The sequence below is a fragment of the Nicotiana tabacum genome, chromosome 6 (genome assembly GCF_000715075.1).
Source record: "Nicotiana tabacum cultivar K326 chromosome 6, ASM71507v2, whole genome shotgun sequence".
In the NCBI taxonomy this organism is placed as follows: Eukaryota; Viridiplantae; Streptophyta; class Magnoliopsida; order Solanales; family Solanaceae; genus Nicotiana; species Nicotiana tabacum.
Window position 1 is genome coordinate 191,844,075 of NC_134085.1, and position 18,938 is coordinate 191,863,012.

The 18,938-nt window shown below is 35.6% G+C and overlaps 1 protein-coding gene across 1 annotated transcript; it reads right to left on the reverse strand.

Moving 5' to 3' along the window:
- Nucleotides 1-6,701: 6,701 nt before the first annotated feature.
- On the reverse strand, nucleotides 6,702-17,587 carry LOC107828362 (ABC transporter G family member 35-like). Its single transcript, NM_001326201.1, has 22 exons — nucleotides 17,196-17,587; nucleotides 15,244-15,453; nucleotides 14,930-15,014; nucleotides 14,639-14,798; nucleotides 14,362-14,438; nucleotides 14,156-14,209; nucleotides 13,564-13,654; nucleotides 11,782-12,083; nucleotides 10,805-11,403; nucleotides 10,490-10,650; nucleotides 10,107-10,216; nucleotides 9,823-9,976; nucleotides 9,578-9,733; nucleotides 9,323-9,498; nucleotides 8,845-9,177; nucleotides 8,484-8,774; nucleotides 8,294-8,377; nucleotides 8,055-8,188; nucleotides 7,741-7,968; nucleotides 7,463-7,634; nucleotides 7,064-7,318; nucleotides 6,702-6,974 (listed from the first exon to the last, which is right to left on the reverse strand). Exons 1-22 carry the CDS (start codon nucleotides 17,585-17,587, stop codon nucleotides 6,702-6,704), a joined length of 4,497 nt encoding a protein of 1,498 aa, NP_001313130.1.
- Between the last annotated feature and the right edge of the window lie 1,351 nt (nucleotides 17,588-18,938).

Consider the following 18,938-nt stretch of genomic DNA (forward strand, 5'->3'; position numbering starts at 1 on the left):
ATATACATGACAGTGCACATTTTTGGTTTTCATGTATTATTTATGATCATTGGATCAATAAAGTTGGACTTTGAATGACTTATATTAGGTTCATTCGTAAAGTTGTTAGACGCTTTGTTAGAATATATTGTGCATTGTAATACATGGAAGGAAGTGTTTGTTTAAAAACATGACCGCCATGATTCATGTAATAATATATTCTAGTTAAAGTAGTTGTTGCATAACTTTTAGTTGAGTGATAAAGTTTATGGTCATATTATATGTTTATCTCTCATAAATGATTATCTGATTTTAAATGTGGGTCAAGTGGGAGAATGTAAGAAATTCACCGTCTCTTTCTAGAGATTTCTAGTGTGGCCCACATATAAGGTAATAAATTATTACCTTATCTCCCAAAGGAAATAATATATCAGATAATATTCTGTAGTTATGCATATATGGTAGTTTCTTTGATGGAAAGAAATTACCATATATTAGTAGTCCCTAGGGCTAAAGTATTTGCCTAAGAATCCCTAGCCTACCTATAAATACGTATGTGACTCCATCAATCTGGCATCCTACGATGCACAGACTAGAAGACTCCTTAGTTTTTCTCTCAAGGTTCTTCCAAGGAATTTTCCACACCACTTGAACAACTATGGCTGAAGATACGTTTCTATTAATATTCCGCTGCGTTGGCTCTGTGTTTGTATTCGAATTTCAACATTTTGACTACCTCTATAGCCTTCTTATTTGCAACAAAGTAAAAACCAATAACTTCTTTTCCTTCAGCAAGTTTCTTAAATGTCATACCCTTTACCAAGATTTTGTACCAATCAAGTTGATCTGTTACCTCAAGTTTTTGTTGCTTCTTAAATACCCCAAACGCAATATCACTATCATAATCACTTTGCACAGGTTCATTATCTGTACCCTCTTTCTCAATGTCACAATCAGTCCTAGCAGTTATATTTTCACAATTGGTGTCACGACCCAAACCTATAGGCCGCAACGGGCACCTGGTACCTTACTTAACCGAGTACCAACATACCATATCTTTCTTATTGTACTTTTATTGGCAAATGGGCCAAACGAGCCAATACTCAATATAGGACGATCCAACCTGATATTAAAACTTGTACATGTGATACGGGCCTATAAGGCCAACATGATTATTCGTAAACTCAAAACGTAGGCGGGCAAGGCCATACAAACATCCATATACATGACATCTGTCTACAAGCCTCTAAGAGTACATACTTAACATAAAGGTCGGGACAGGGCCCCGCCATACCAAACAATACGCATCTAAATTATACTGACCAAACAAGCAACTCCAGAGTAAATTGAGCACACCAACATCTTCCACTGAGCTGATAGCCTACTTGGAGGACTCTCGACCTATCTATCGGGACCTGCGGGCATGAACCGCAACATCCCCAGGCAAAATAGACGTCAGTACGAATAATGTACCGAGTATGTAAGGCACATAAATAAATATATAAAAGACATGGAAGAAATATAGAGTAAATGACTCAATCTGTAAGTCTGGATAACTCTGTAAATCATGAAATACTTATAGTGTCATGCATATGCGTATGAATGTCATGTCGTGCATAGGTACATGTGGTCATAACATCATCAAACCTCTGAGGGTATCCTATCATATCATCTCGGCCACTGTGGGCGAATCATCAGCGTATACCAGCTGATCAGGTGGTGGTGCGTATATAATGTTGTAACCTTTTTACATATCCCATATACATATAATATGCATATATACGCGTATATAACATCATCTGGTTATGGGTCAATGTACATGTATATATGAATGCAATGCATGAGAAGTACGTCAATAAAATCTCTCACAATGTCATAAGATCATTATACCTCTGATTAATGTCATGAAGTAAACTTTATCAACTTACGTATTTTCTGAGAGCCATAAATATATGATAGAATAATATGACCCATGGGGAATCAAGAACATAAGCATTTCTAGTATTTCTATGAATATAGTCATTTATGGAAATTATGCATTTGCTCGTTCCAATTGTGTCGTATAGATCATGCTAAAAGAAAGAAGGGATAGCCTTAACATACCTCAACCGATTCTCTTAGAATTTTGCAATTCACGCTTTATAGAATCAACAACTAACGTTATCTAATTTTGGTATGGAACTATTTTTCTCCTTGAAGAACTCACGACCACCCACTCTCTATAAGAGATTTAATTGGATTTTAAGGCAATACATGAATTCATATTGATGAAACATGAAGCAGACTTAATTGTAGAAAGATGGAAACTTACGGTCAGCCCACTCCTTAAGAGATTGAATTCCATTCTTGATCTTTAATTTTTTTTTACCAAGGAAATGAGCATTTCATTAGTTGTAGGAAATCTTAAGTGGGTATGGCCCACTTAGTGGATGACTAAGCCATTCTAAATCTTCCAAAATATGATATTTATGCAAGATTTTTAGAGTCACTTGATGGGGTGCTGCCACATTTTTTTCTTGGGGGAGGGTTTAATCTTATCCCATAATTGTAATTAATCAACCACTAATCCTTACTTAACTAGTTAAATCTTTCACTAACCAATAATTAACCAATTACCCGCATAATTAAGAATTATCTCAAATTACTTAAAATATCGCTCATCTTTAGCATACCTTGTACACCTCACTATCATGGTCATGTAGTACCTTGTACGGCATTAGTCCATGAATACGGGGTATTATAGCTTGGACCGTATTTTATCCTCAAATTGCCAAACTTCGACAGAACTCATTTTTATCGATTCGCTTACCCTCTCACCTTTGCGAATTAACTTATCACTTATTTGAAATAGCTTAATACTTATAATCCCAAAATAAATCTCATTCCCGAACTTACATCGATTAACTTACGACGAAATCTTAACGTACGGAATGTAACATTTCATTTCCGAGCTTATATCAATTTACTTATGGCGTACTTCCATGTACGAAAACATGGGGTGTAACAATTGGTATCAGTATGTTCAGTTATATTAGGAACAAAAACAATATCATCAAGGAGGTCAATAGCAAATAAATTAATAACCTTAAAAATTTCATTAATGAGTGCTTGAAGCTTCCTAATTCCTACATCTCCATCCAACAAATAATATCTACCACATGGAGCAATACCCTAGTACATTTGTATTCATTACACAAATCAATATAGGATAATGGTCTACTTCATACTCTCTCAGCAGGTGCACATCTTTTTTACAATAAAATAAATTGGGTTCCAGTTCTCAATCACCACCATGATTAAAATACAAATCAACTTTATCGACCATTCTTCTGACATATCTACATGCAACAAAAAAATTACAAAAAAGAGGCCCATATCAGTTAGGAATAAAGTAAAAAAAATATCAAGCAATAAATAAAATAAAGGACCACAATTATGTCGACTAACACCCACCCAATAAATACTTACTTTTATCAACAGTAGTCAGTCATATAAGGCTAGAAATGAAATACTCTTTAGTTTTAGTCCACCAGATCGAAGAAAATAGCAATCCTAATTAAACCCCTAAGCACCATTACTGAGCCCTAATTTGGTGAAGAAGACGTGGTAATAAAAGAAATGGGGGTAAAATGAATGGGTAGGTAGAAATATATTGATTTTACTATTCAAGTACCTAGGGTCAACTATCCAGGGAGATGGAGAGATCGATGAGGATGTCACATACCATATCGGGGTGGGATGGATGAAATAGAGGTTAGCGTCTAGAGTCCTGTGTGACAAAAGGTTGCCACTGAAACTTAAAGGTAAGTTCTATAGAGCGGTGGTTAGATCGGCCATGCTGTATGGGGCTGAGTGTTGGCTAGTCAAGAATTCTCATATCCATAAGATGAAAGTAACCGAAATGAGGATCTTGAGATGGATGTGCAAGCACACTAGGCTAGATAAGATTAAGAATGAAGATATTCGGGAGAAGGTGGGTGTGGCTCCCATGGACGACAAGATGCCGGAAGCGAGGCTTAGATAGTTCAGGCACGTGCGGAGGAGGAACCTAGATTCCCGGTTAGGAGGTGTGAACGGTTGGCTTTGACTGGTACGAGGAGAGGTAGAGGAAGGCCTAAGAAGTATTGGGACGAGGTGATCGGGCAGGGCATGGCGCAACTTCAGATTTTCGAGGACATGGCCCTGGATAGGGAGGTGTGGAGGTAGAACATTAGGGTTATAGGTTAGGGGTAGTTGAGCATTTTTTCCTCATTGTTCTTGCTAATCTGATAATATTTCGTCTAGGCCTGCTAGCGGTTTTTGTTTCATCACACCATTTTTATTTTTATTTTCAATTTTTATTATTAACATAATTATTGTCCTTCCACTTATTTGTTGTCTCTTACGATGCTGATATTATTTGTCTGGCCATAAGTTAGGAATAAAGTCAAAAAGATATCAAGCAATAAAAAAAATAAAGGATCACAGTTATGTCGACTAACACCCACCCAATAAATACTTACTTTTATCAACGAGTAGTCAGTTAGACAAGGCTAGAAATGAAAGACTCTTCAGTTTTAGTCCACCAAATCGAAGCAGATAGTAATCCTAAATAAACCCTAAATCACCATTACTGAGAGCCTTAATTTGGTGAAGAAGACGTGGTAATAAAAGAAATTGGGGTGAAATGAATGGCTAGGTAGAAATATATTGATTTTACCATTCAACTGCCTATGGTCAATTATCCAGGGAGATGGAGAGATCGACATGGATGTCACGTACCGTATCGAGGTGGAGTGGATGAAATAGAGGTTAACGTATGGAGTCCTGTGTGACGAGAAGGTGCCACTAAAACTTAAAGGTAAGTTCTATAAAGCGGTGGTTACACCGGCCATGCTGTATGAGGCTGAGTGTTGGCCAGTCAAGAATTCTCATATCCAGAAGATGAAAGTTACCGAAATGAGGATGTTGAGATGGATGTGTGGGCACACCAAGTTACATAAGATTAGGAATGAAGTCATTCAAGATAAGGTGGGAGTTGCTCCCGTGGAGGATGACAAGATGCGAGAAGCGAGACTTAGATGGTTCGGGCACATGCGAAGGAGGAGCCTAGATTCCCGATTATGAGGTGTGAACGGTTGGCTTTGACAGGTACGAGGAGAGGTAGAGGGCGGCCTAAGAAGTATTGAGGCGAGGTGATCAGGCAGGACATGACGCAACTTCAGATTTCCGAGGACATGGCCCTGGATAGGGAGGTGTGGAGGTCAAACATTAGGGTTATAGGTTAGGGGATAGTTGAGCATTTTTTTCTCGTTGTTCCGGCTAGTCTAATAGTGTTTCGTCTAGGATTGCTAGTGGTTTTTGTTTCATCATATTATTTTTATTTTTATTTTCAATTTTTATTATCATCATAATTATTGTCCTTCCACTTATTTGTAGTCTCTTATGGTGCTGATATTATTTGTCTGGTTTCTGTTGTTGTAATAGATCTTTTGTCTCTAATCTGAAGGTCTCCCGGAAATAGCCTCTCTACCCCTCCGGGGTAGGGATAAGGTCTGCGTACACTCTACCTTCCCCAAATCCCACTAATGGGATTATTACTGGATTGTTGTTGTTGTTGGTCCGAAAAATGGGGCGGGTGGATATTTGGGGCGGGTTGTAAGTGATTGGGGCCATATACAACAGAATAAATGAGGGAACCACAGATGGCTCCGTTAGTCGCGGGAGTAATATTAGGCCCCAAGATAACGTTGAATATATTTTCGGATAAATAGGTGGATGGAGCTCGATACTAAACCATCTCTGATACTATAGGAGTATTTTTAGCCCTTTTCCGTTATCAGAAACCTTCGATGATGCGAGCTAGCATGTATCTCAATGCCTAATCAAGATACGTACAAAATGGTCTCTACACAATCGTTAGGCAATCAATACTGTTGAGCCGCCCCCGGGTACTAGCTACCCTATGTTGCTCGGACTTCTAAAAAATTATATCATACCCATGTCAGATCCTTCAAAAATACACTAGATTTAGAGGATGCGACACACACTTTGCGATATTTTTGACGAGTCCAAGCAATATAGATGAAAAAGACATTAAATGTTGGGGCGATAATGCCGCTACTTGACAAGACCGGTGAAGACGAACCAATTGATGAAGATGAAACCAATATTACTTCAGCAATGTCCATTAAATACTTTGCTAGTATGAGTAGCTAGTATGTACATTTAACTGTATGTATTAATGCCTATATGGAATTTCAATAATAGCCGGCGAGTTTTTTAAACAGCTGCTGAATCCTGTACTCTATGGACAGGTTCATAATGTGGCAACTGTGGGTGTATATTAGTAATCCTAAATTGAATTGCAAACTTTACGGATGTCTATTCTTCCTGTGAACAATATTTATTACACTCCATGAAGTAGGAAAAGTAGAAATCTTATTGCATATAAGCATTGGTAATTTACAATTACATTTTGCCCTCGGCAAGCAGATTATAAGTCACATTTTTGTGCTACTCTGAGGAGACTACGCTTGAGTTTCATAACAATGAACAATCCTCAGTTCTCCAAAATTCCTAAATACAATGCATACTAAAGATCCTACTGGTGTATAACGTTTTTGATGTCTCTGTAGATTGTTATACTCTTATGAATAATACATAACAATTGCCACGAAATTTTCTGAAAGAATAAGTGGCTTCAGCAAATATTTACAAGCTTTGTACCTCTACATATCTACCTATCTAGTTTGGAAGTTCAATGTCTTAATAGCGTAAGCGTACATAAAGGCGAAAAAGGCTGCAAAACCAACCAAAACCACGGCAACTGGCGCCATGAAGTCCGGATTGTATCCGAAATGATCTTTAATGTAGTCCTTAATCCTTGGGTTTGGAAACACTCCCGGTACTTGGATAGTATCCTCCACATCACCATACTGTGACACAATGCTACCATAAACAGTCCATGCCACTGGACAGATCCAGTAATACCATATCCACCACTTGGGAATTCTCTGAGATTTTAAATGAGAAATATTAGTATCCTAGTCATGTTCAACACTAATTATATGTTTGAATGACTGTAAAAAAAGATTTCACTTACCGGTCTGGGGATGAAGAAACCCGAGAAAAGATTGAAAAGTGCATAGAAAGCTGCAGCAAAGATCGCAGCTACTTGATGGTTGGGTGTGATGGAAACGGTCATCATTCCATAGTACGTCCAGTATAGGAAGGAGAAGAAGGTTACAAAATAGAACCAGAAGAATTTAGCTGCCGTCCACTCAAAGCCCACCATAGCATACACTATAAGAGTATAGTATGTAGTTTGGACGAGTATGTATGGTATTTCTGCAAATACCTACAAGCCAAATGTAATTATAGCAATTACTGAGACTGAGTAACAAAATATATCCTAAATATATGATATGCATGCTTAGTATGTGTTAGTTTTGTCTTTTTCTTCCCTGGTGCTACAGTCACCATTTAGTTGGATGATGCTTACCTGTGCCATAGCATATGGTAAAGCTGAATACATCCCAGCAGCCCTTTCTCTATAAAAGACGGTTCTTTCGACGGCTACAATTGGCTGTACGGTCGAACAATTATTGATTCCAACAAACAGCACAGCTGCATACATTGCCCCGATGACTGTCATTAGATCACCACTACTTTTTCTGTAGCACAGAAAAAACAGAAGATGGAGTTAGTCATAGCCTTTTAGATTGTCTGGTTTAAACAATCAAGTAAAGCCTCTGGGTTAACTTTAATTTAGAGATAGACCTTTTACTGCCAACATTCCAGAAAATTGTCCCAATCAATAGTGCTGCAGCCAGACTAAAGAAGAATCTGACAAGGTTATAGTCTGGACTTCTCCAGTAAGTCCACCATTGCTTCCATAAGCAGGATTTAAACTGACCCCATGTTGGCTGGGAAAATTGTGTGGTAAAATAGAGGTCTTTGGCTCCAGGAGGAGGTGCACTCAACTCTTTGACAAGAGCCTTATTTCGTCTGCATGAAGCCACATACATCATTACTTTCTTTTTTTTGGTTCCGAATGAGCCAAAGACTATTGCAGTTCACTTATTTTGACTTACTGATGTAAAGCTGATGATCTGTAGTATTCAGCAAAATCCATTCCAAGTCGGGCTTCTGTGCCAATTGAACTCGCTTCTAGCATCCAGGTTGCTGGATTGTATTTCTCTTTAATTTTTTGAACTCCTGGAATTGCCTGCATTAAATGATTCAATAAGTAAACTTTGCGTTGAAACTCATAAGCAAAAACTGAGGTGGTTCTTTAGTAATTTGAATGTATAATTCAGCAATCATTAAGTACCTCGAAATATTCAATAATTTTCTGAGAATGTCGACCCAATGGACCTGCGTAAATTACTTGTCCTCCTCTTTTCATAAGAAGCAGCTGATGTGAAGAAGAAAGCACATATTAGAGAAAGGGGGATTAAGGAGCTAAGAGGCATTTTTTTCAGACTGGGTGGTATGGCAGTTGAGAAGATCTCGTGTTTTACCTCATCAAATGCTTCAAATATATCAATACTTGGTTGATGTATTGTGCAGACAACAGTTCTCCCGGTGTCTACTGTGTTTCTTACAGTTCTCATAACAATAGCTGCTGCTCTTGCATCCAGACCAGAAGTCGGTTCATCCATGAATATAATTGAAGGATTTGCGACAAGCTCTACTGCAATGGTCAATCTTTTTCTTTGTTCCGTTGACAAACCAGTAACTCCTGGAAGCCCTACAATTGCATCCTTGAGATTGTCTAGCTCAACCAGATCCATTACTTCATCCACAAAAATCTGAAAAGAAAAACTTTCAGTATTTATTCACTATAAAACAATTATAACATAATGAGGTGTCGCTCCATACCATCTTATCTTCTTTGCTGACTTCTTTAGGGAGCCGGAGGAAAGCCGAAAATATCAAAGACTCATGGATAGTTACTTGAGGTGAGTGTATATCAGTTTGTTCACAATATCCCGAAACCCTGGCAAATGTTTCTTGATTTTTTGGAAATCCAGATATTCTAACGTCACCTTCGATGTAGCCTCCAGTCTTACGTCCTGCTAGAACATCCATGAGTGTAGTCTTCCCTGCTCCACTGACTCCCATCAATGCTGTCAATACTCCTGGCCTAAATGCACCAGTCACTTCGCGAAGCAATTGAAGTTTGTCCTCTGTCACTCCTTGGTCCTTCATCTCCTGACAAAATCATTAAGTAGATTCTAGTTCAGTCATAGAACACGCCCCGATAAGCAGATTGAGGAGCTACACGGTTGAGCTGATTACAATTCAATAATTTATTGCACTAATTATTGAGAAATGGTGAAAAGGATATGGCTCTTACAGGTGGCATGTCAACAAAATAGCTCACATCCTCGAAGGACATTGCCAGAGGGGTAAATGGCAGTATCATTCCTTTCTTTGCTGCGACACCATTTGCAGCCTCAAGATTTGCATCCTCATTTCTGTAGAGGCCACTAGAATGGATATGACTGCTCATTCGTCGGATTTCCATTTCTCCTGCAAGAGAATTATATTATTGTAAGCATTACTTATATTCCCCAAACAGATTCTGTGATTGATGGGCTAAAGATCATACTTGTCTTATTTCCATCTGCTGCAGATAAGGATCGAGGGAGATCATCTCTCTTCGACTGGCTGATTTTAAGTCTTGGGCTTCCCGTGCTTTCTTCTTGATCAGCTTCCATATCGCTGGCCTGCTCTTTGGATAGTGTAGCTTGTGGCTTGTTTAAAGCTGATAGTTTGACAAAATATTTAATAGGTTCAGATAATGCACTGAATATCAAATCCTATTGTATATTTGAAGGAGGAGTGAGTACTTACGGCTGAGATACATAAGGACTAAGGTGAAAAGAACGTTGAAGAGAATTGTGAACCCTAGAAGAGCAGCAGCACCAATCCAGAACCATCGTCTTTCAGTAAAGACGTCAAAATTTTTCATCACTTGCAGACCCAATCTAGTTGTGCCATCTGGGGCCTGTGATTGGATTACATATGATTATGAACTTTGAAAAATCACATTGTTCCTTTCTGGAGCTGCATCATGTTTCACTTGATAATATGGTCAAAAGAGGTAAAAGCCAAGGAGAATGTAGAAGTGAACTTACAAATTTGTTCATCCACCTTGGAGCAAACATTTCGTTTACAGTGAAGGCATTGAACCCATAGGAAAGAGGTGAAACCCAATAGCCCCATCGCCACCAGTCTGGAATTGAGCCTGTTACAAGTAAAGCAGCACTTTCTCAGTGATTGAAACTTCTGAATAACCCCCCAGAAAGAGGACGCCGGGATAAGATTGGAATGTTATTACTAAGACTAATGGGGTCAGCGTATCCGATGTACATATTCTATTACATATTCTATTACTTCCTTTCATTTTATCTTTTATTCTTAATTAGTAAAATCTATTGCCTTCAAGAATCAACGCATTGCTATTGCTATATTATGTTGAATGGTATTATCTTCTACATGTTAATGTTCGTGAACTAACCTCTAGGCAGGATGAAACCACCCAATAGGAACACAAGAAGGAGCATGAGTGCTCCACCAGTATTTGCAATAATCATAGTCCTACAAACTCCTGCAGTGAGCCTAAATAATCCAGCAGCCATTTGTTGGATCAGAAAAGTCAGCAGTGATTGCTTGAAGAACCTGCGCAAGAGAGAATAGCAGTAACGTTAATTTGTATACTCAGCCAAGGTACGCACATATCTCAATAAAACCACCAGCGGCATATTATTTTGGAGTGCTGCATGCTTTTGGCGTATATACAATGAGAAAATGTGTGAAATGATTGTTGAGTTACCTGCTAGCTTCAGGGGCATAACCAATGGTATAGTATGTCATGACCATCCACACAATAGTCTCGAACACAGAAATTGGTACCTTTAGGAGCACAGTTGGTAAAGTGAAAGCCCAAGGTGGATGGAAGAGAAGGTCCCTATGCTTGTAGAAAACGGGAAGCCTCTGTATGATCATTGAGAGTTCAGAGAAACCGTTAAACATATTGATGACCATTCCAAATAGGAGTGCACCAACATAGGTAGCGCCATCATCTACAGTATTAGTGTGCATTTTGGTCCTCAAGAACACAGTTGATCCAATGAATGCAACAATGATGATTTGAACGGTCTTGAAGACGTAAACAAAAGAGTTTCTCTTGATCAAAAGCCATTCCTTGTCAAAGTTTATCTTTAGAAGCTCCAGTGTAGGGACAGTGTACTTCTTGAATATTAGAGCTGCTGGGTGACTTCTTGTTTTGTCATAGGGAACAGAGAGCTCATTTTCTATACGTAAGCCGACGTGGAAGCGCTTGAATCTCTTTGCAAATTCAGTTACTGAAATGTACTGGTATGGTCTATGTCTATTTGCCCAGTACTGCTCTTGGTCCTTTCTTGATGTAACCTATTCAACACATTACATGTTAGATTAATTGTAATTACAAAAAATGGGATTTAACTCATATGCACAACAATGTAAAAATAATTCATACACTCAGAGAAATGTAACTTGTGGCAGCAAACTGCCTACTTTAATTTTCAGGTTACTAATTCCACTTATTATAAGCTATACTGCTCGGAGCCTCGCCTGCGTGTATATTCCAAAAAAGAATTTTATTTGGAGGAATCCAACACATCCACCTGACGCCATTTTAAAAGGATTCGAGCAATATAGATTATGAGTGGTATGTGGCTAATTACTTATGTTATCTTTTAGGTGACTTAACAATGCTTTATTTAAAATGCAGGCTCGCTAGCTTTTTAAGGTTCATTTGATGATTACCTCTTGCAAGAAGTCAGCAGTACCCTTTCTTTCCGGACATTTAAAACCACAAGTTTCAAAGAATTCGAGGACATGTTCACGTGGGCCCTGGTAAACAATCTGGCCTTCAGATAAAAGAATGATATCGTCAAAGAGATCAAATGTCTCAGGAGCAGGCTGGAGGAGAGACATCAAAACAGTGGCCTCAGTGAGATGTACAATCTGCTGCAAGCATTTCACTATCTGAAATGTGGTGGAGCTGTCCAGTCCAGTAGATATCTCGTCCATGAATAGTGTTTTTGTTGGCCCAACGATCATCTCACCTGCACCAAGCCCAACATTATAAGCCCATTACTGTAGCCGAAGGTCCTCCTATTACTATCGCTTTTCCGTAGATATAATCATATAAATTATTGATTAATGTGTATATGGTATTAAAAAGAATATTATTTCTGTCATTTTTATTAGATGTCTACCATTCTTTTTTAATCTGTAATAAAATAAAGTTTTATTTATTTAAGTAGCAGTTATTAAAACTTTCGATACTAGCAAATACTTTCTAGTTATACCAAATTGCTACTATTTTCTTTTTTTTGTAATATCAAGTTAAGGTTCTTTTAATTTCTTTTTCTTAGTTATATCGGTAGTTTAGGGGGGGAAACTACAGTAAGTTTTTACTGCTTGTTTCTATTATTATACGTTTCTTTAAAAGTTAAAGCTAAGCAGTTAATGTATTAGCAGGTCCACTACAAGTAAAATATAATGGACCAAAGTTCCACTTTAACATTTTCCTATAAGCACGTTCTATTATCATTTTGAGGTGTCGCGTAGGAAAGTAATACTTATGCTTTTGAATGAGACAAAGTCTTAATTAAGACACTACTTATTTCAGAATATAGTCAAATTAATTAAGTTAGGTGAAGCAGCTATTTTGGTGGTCATCCAACAACAAAGCGCGTTAAAGTCGCGCAGACTTATGTGGGAGACTGTGAGGTGTGGTTTGGTATGGCAAACAATTTCTGGTTATAATCATGGGAGGACCTGTATTTAAACAAATTATATATATTAATACTGCATAATTTAATCTGTTATAATATTTCCAAGTTATTAGATCGTATTTGTTATAATCTGATACTCGTTAATCTTATAAATGTATAATTTTTCATATATACTTTTAAAACTTTATGTAGAATTTCTTTAAAAAATATCTAAAAATATTTCGGATCCTCTCATGGATGTAATATTTAAGTGCATTTATCATAAGAACATTATAATAGATCATATATTCACTTATCAAAATTTTATCTATAATTTTAACAAAGTAAAATTGAAATAATATTTATGTAACAAAAAAATCTGAAACCCGAAAAATCTGACAAAACTGAATCAATCCAAATCTATGTAGTTGGTTTGGTTTTGATAAAACCCTAACCAACCTGGTCAATGTACACTTAGACAGAAGCATTACTTGGTTAAAGCCTTTAATTGAGTATATGTTTTCATTAGAAAGTTGATTATGTTAATTTGATATGGCAAAATATTTCTAGTTATAATCACGGGAGGACCTGTATTTAAACAAATTATATATATTAATACTGCATAATTTAAACAGTTATAATAAATTATTAATTTTTATTTCCAAGTTATTAGATCGTATTTGTTATAATGTGATACTCGTTAATCTAATTGAAGGTAATTTTTCTTGATAGTCTAAAAATATTATAGACTGTTAGTGCGCATTATTTAAACTCCTTTTACAAACTATTGTGGAATTGATAAGGGGAAGGGAGTTTAGAAGTTAACCTGTAGTGACACGCTTCTTCTGGCCACCAGAAATGCCTCGTATCATTTCATCCCCAACAATGGTGTCCCGACACACATCAAGTCCCAAAATCTGCACATTTTTTTAATATTTTTTTTACTTCATCACAATTCCAACTGTAATATTGGTATATTTAGTTCAACAACCAACGTTCTGTTTGTTTACCTAATACCACTTTCTTTTCCAAATAAAAAAAATTCAAGCTATTTTTTTCTTGAGCAGAAATAATAAGTTATAACCAATAATAAAAAAAATTCCTTTTCTAAATAGAAGTCAAATCTCAAAGACAGTCAAAGGGCTGTGCTCAGTAGACTAAACATCTGAACATTAGAGAGTTGGTGAGTGGAGACTTTTGACCCGAAAACAGAAAACAAAGAAATTTCAAGAAAAGGTAGGAGGAAAAGAGGAAAGAGGAAAGTGGTTAGTTCAGACACATCAAAACCTAATATTTTCAAAAGTCGATTACAAGTTGTAAGTAGATGCCAAATTCCCTCTCTCTTTTTTTATTGCTTAATGAAACATAAAGTTTTAAAAAAAATTGAGAAGAAATGGTCGGGTCTAAGTCTCACTTACCCTGAGTGTGTAATCAGTGATAAGGCTGCTTTCAACTCCCTCCATAGCAGTTGCCTAAATTACAACATTGAAAGAAACATCACAATGTTAGTATATTGTTGTGACATCACATAAGGGATTAAAGAAAATACTATAGTAAATATTTTTAAAAAAGTTTAATTTCTTAGATCATGAAAATGTGTCATATTTACAAAGCCTCTTGTTACCTTCATGAAAAGATCGATTTCAGCCTCCGGGAAGATTCCAGCATCCCTTTCTCTCCTTGCAAGCTCCGTCAGCAATTCTAAGAATTTACATATATTTTTTGTAAGTAAAAATAAGTACATATTATACCCTCACAAAATATAGAAAAACCTTAGTAGTACTTTTTATTTTAATTTAATTTTGTATAATATTGACATAAATAAGTTTAAATGGAGTGATATAGACAGTAATAGAGATTCAAGTAACCGACACAACGTGCTTGGGATTGAGAAGTAATACCATATCGAGAGCCGACTCCTTGGCATCTAGCAGAGAAATCAAGGGTTTCTTTAACAGTCATTTCAGCAACATGAACATCATTTTGACTAATGTATGCCGATGTTTTCTGTGGTACAAATTCCTTTAACCCGTGCCCATTGTAAGTGATTTCTCCTCTAACCTGTTTCATAATTTTCATATAATTAACATGTTTGTTTAATGTTCACAATTTACATTTACAATAAATAATAGTATGAAATAGGAACGCAGCAAATAATTAATTAATTATAAGCATGATTAGAAGAAACTGACCTTTAAGGTAGGGTCTAATTTTCCAGCCAAAGCCAACAGAAGGGTCGTTTTCCCAGAAGATGGTGGACCTAATAAAAGGGTCATCCTGTGGAGATTGTGTTTACACATTTTTACGAAAAAAGTCAGCATTGGATATACGTACCCTTTGACAAATTGGTTGCTTCTCATTTTCATAAAGTAAATTAAATACTCTAGCTTGTTTGAAAATTTAATTTATTAAGTACTATGTAATACTCTATAATTAGTAGCATGCGTAAAAGTATACGAGGTCAATAGTACGAAAACTAATGAAAACATTAATCAGAATTAATTACCTAGAGGGCTTGATTATTCCAGAAGCATCTTTAAGGATGGTTAGTTTTGTTTTCTCTGCCAAATTAATTCCAACACAACTCAAAGCTGATTCAGCAATATTTCTAGCAGCATTAGGAAGCGTAGGAAGAGCTCTGTCGCCGATATAGCAATCTGCCTCTATAGTTAAATGCTCGTACCGAACTTCTACCGTAGGAAGGGTAATCCCAACTCTGCAACCACACAATTATATATGCAATTAACTTTAAGTAAATCATCGAAATTAATTTAGAAGTTTACTAGATTTTAATACGAGTTTAACTTTTGTACACAGGCAGTATAAAAGATAATTCATCATACTATCAGTCACCTAAACAATATTTATAATTAATTGCCCAAAAACGAATCTAATGACAAAAATTAAGACAAATTACCTGCTAGAACAAATTAAAATACAAATTTAATGAAACAAATTTTAATTGTATACCCCACAAGTTAGTGAATTTTTTAAATATTATATGCGAGGACGTGTTGAAGTAGTTGACCGAAGAACTTTTTTCCTCGATGGTTTGCCAGAATACACGTAAGGATGGAGACAACGTATTCGGCAATCATCATAGTTAGCTGTATTGACTTTTGCTATGGATTTATGTGATCAAATTTTTGGTAAATATATGGTTCGTACATGCCGTCTTTGATTCCTAAAACGAAAGCTACACGACTTGATCACCGTTTCTAATTAGTTTTTCGTCTTTTCCTTTGTTTTAACATAAAAAAATAAGTGGATTAGAGGCAAGTGTAATCTGCATTACGTTTCCAAAACAACCACAAACAACAAACCAAAGTACGTCTGAATCCTCATCGGCAAATTCAATTCGTCTATATAAATTCTAAATATTCGCTTCATTTAAAGTTTGTCATAATCCAATATTATTTAACTATAAGCGAAACTTAAAATAAAATTTTAAAAAAAATGTATGTTTATTTGTGGATAGAGCGGTTCAATAATATTGGTTTTGGGTTTGTTAGGTTTTTAAAGCATATTCCCTTTACATGACTTAGAAAAACAAAAAGAAGGGTTTGGTTAGCGCAAGTTGCATATATTATGATGCAATGCATACGGAAGAACCGATCCATAAAATGTGTGACATGATTTGTAGTCGTTGGAGATTTGACTCATTCTTATAATTAAACCGAAGACACTTCAGATAACTTCACCAACCCATCCCACCCACAAAAGAAATAAAATGATATTTTTCATCAAAATGAAAATTAAAACATCCCTCTCTTGCCTACAGTTCTACCGTCACAATCATAATCGCTTCATTAGTAGCATAGTTGTACAGACTATGCTTCCCAGCGGGAATATATTGGGTTTGTTGTTGTAGTAGCACAGCTGTAACGAAGTTATGTAAATCAAATTATTTTTTCATATATATATATATATAAGGAAATTGGAAATTTTTTTAGGTCACAAGTTCTAATTTCATATGTATCAATTTTTTTCTAAAATTTACTTGTTAGAATTTCTTACTCTTTTAATAATCCCAAACTTCTTCTCCTTCATTCTAATGAACTAACATCGATAAATAGCTAGTATAATATTAATATCTTATGCTGTAATGACTAGAGATTATCGGTCTTGATTACTCCCCGAGATAAAAGGAGGATATAGAAGTAAATTTATTTATGTATAGGTAGGAGCAAAGCAACGTCTCGCTTATTTCCATTGCAGGAATTACTGTCATAGGGGCGGCAGAGCAAAATTTCATGTAAAGTAGAAAAAAATTAAGGGTTTTTTAGCCGTGCTAGAAACTACTTATATTCGGCAGTCGAAAAGTACATAAAATTTGTATAAGTTTTGTATATAACATATAAAATATATATATATACAAACAAAAAAAAGCCGGCTATTATTTCGAGAGCGCCTATATAATATAATATCATTTTCCAAAAAGTAATACTGGAAACTTACTTGTCAATTCGATTTCTGAACTTTCTCAGGAACTTTTCATTATCTTCCTCAGCAACCCTGAAAAATCGATCAATGAACTCTTGTCGCTCATTCATTCCCAGATTCCGAACATCGACTTCCTTATGAACAACTTTTTTATTGCCCTGATTATTCTCACTTTCCATGACCGATTTAAGGACCGTTTTTCTCAACCGATCGTAAGTAGGCAATTTCTCTAACGCAGCCCACGTAAGAGCTTCTTCATCTTCTTCGCCACGAGTGCTTCTTCTGCTCGGCATTGGATTGAACACATCTTCTACATTCCAATTTGCTCTGCTTCTGCTTCGACTCATCGTTCTGCTCATACTACTCCTACTACTCCCCAGCCTTCTCGGTCCCCCATTTGCCTCCATTTTCACAAAAATCTCTTAATTTCTCCTTTTTGTCGCTTTAGAAATACAATTTAAAGCTCAATTGGAGAAATTAACAAGAGAAATTGTTAATTGAGCAAAGAATGCAGAAAAACAGAGCAGAGAAAGATGTTTTTATGCGACTCATATAAATGGAGAATTGAAGAAAGGGGATTTCTCAGGGGTTTGGTGGCTAAAATCTGAATAAATTTTTGTTTTGTGAATTTGTGTTTGATTTTTTCCTACCAGTTCTAATTGAAAGGGTCTCACGCTCTTCTGGCTGTGAAGACGGAGTTTATGATCTAAGAAAAGTTCGTGCCTATTTATATATCAAAACTCAAAAGCCGATACTTAGAATAGTAATGTGATAGATACTTTAATATATACTATTTTTCTGAGACATTTTGTCTCACCAGTGTTATTTTATTTGTTATTATCTACTTGCTGGTTTTGAAATTATAATTAGACTATACGTTGATAATATTATTTAATAATATTAATTATTTAAAAAATTGGTTAAATTATTCTTATCTCTTCCTTAAATAAGTAATTAATGATTATATGCCTTTTTAACTTTTAAGTAGTAACGGCGGGTTTAGAGAAAAAAAATGTTAATGTTTTTTGCCTAAATGAAGGACAAGTATTTTAGACCAAATTTATTTGGCAAAAATGACAAATGAAATGGACTAAAGAAGTAAATTTTGGTAAAAACTAACTCGCATCGTGTGTTTACACCCTGCTAATTTATCATAGTTATGTGATTACTTAGGGGTCGTTTGGTACGAGAAATAAGGGATATTAATCTCTGGATTAAATTTGAGATGAGTTTATCTCATATTTGGTTGAGATAGAATTGTGGTATAACTAATCCCTGAATTAGTTATCCAGGATTGTAATATTTTTTAATCCCTATGGGAGGATGAGATAATTAATCCCAGGATAACTAATTTCGGAATAATTAATCATGAGATAACTTATTTTCCAACCAAAAGACCCCTTGCGGTAAAAATATGTATTAATTAATATGATTTAGTGAATAACATATTTATAAAGATAAATGTCATGTATTTATTGAATTGGTGTAAATACACTGTACAACCATTTATTTATCTATATATATATATATATATATATATATATATATATATATATATATATATATATATGTTTTATGTTGATCTATCTGTTTCTTATTTTATTTATTATGGATTTGGATTGTTGGTCTTGAAAGTATGAACTATTCTAAGGCAATTATATTAAAAATATTTTTCCAATATCTTTTTATGGTTTGACAGGTTTGAATTCAAACATGAAGGCTTTAGTCCACTTGCAAAACAATATAATGCATCACTGG

What these genes read in the sequence shown, in the direction of transcription:
- LOC107828362 (NM_001326201.1), bottom strand. Translation starts at nt 17,587, where the DNA reads ATGGAGGCAAATGGGGGACCGAGAAGGCTGGGGAGTAGTAGGAGTAGT. An exon ending in TGGTTTCATCCTGCCTAGAG is followed by an intron (nt 10,217 to 10,489) that starts GTTAGTTCACGA and finishes TACTTGTAACAG; the next exon opens with GCTCAATTCCAGACTGGTGG. An exon ending in TCAGCAAAGAAGATAAGATG is followed by an intron (nt 8,775 to 8,844) that starts GTATGGAGCGAC and finishes TTTTCTTTTCAG; the next exon opens with ATTTTTGTGGATGAAGTAAT.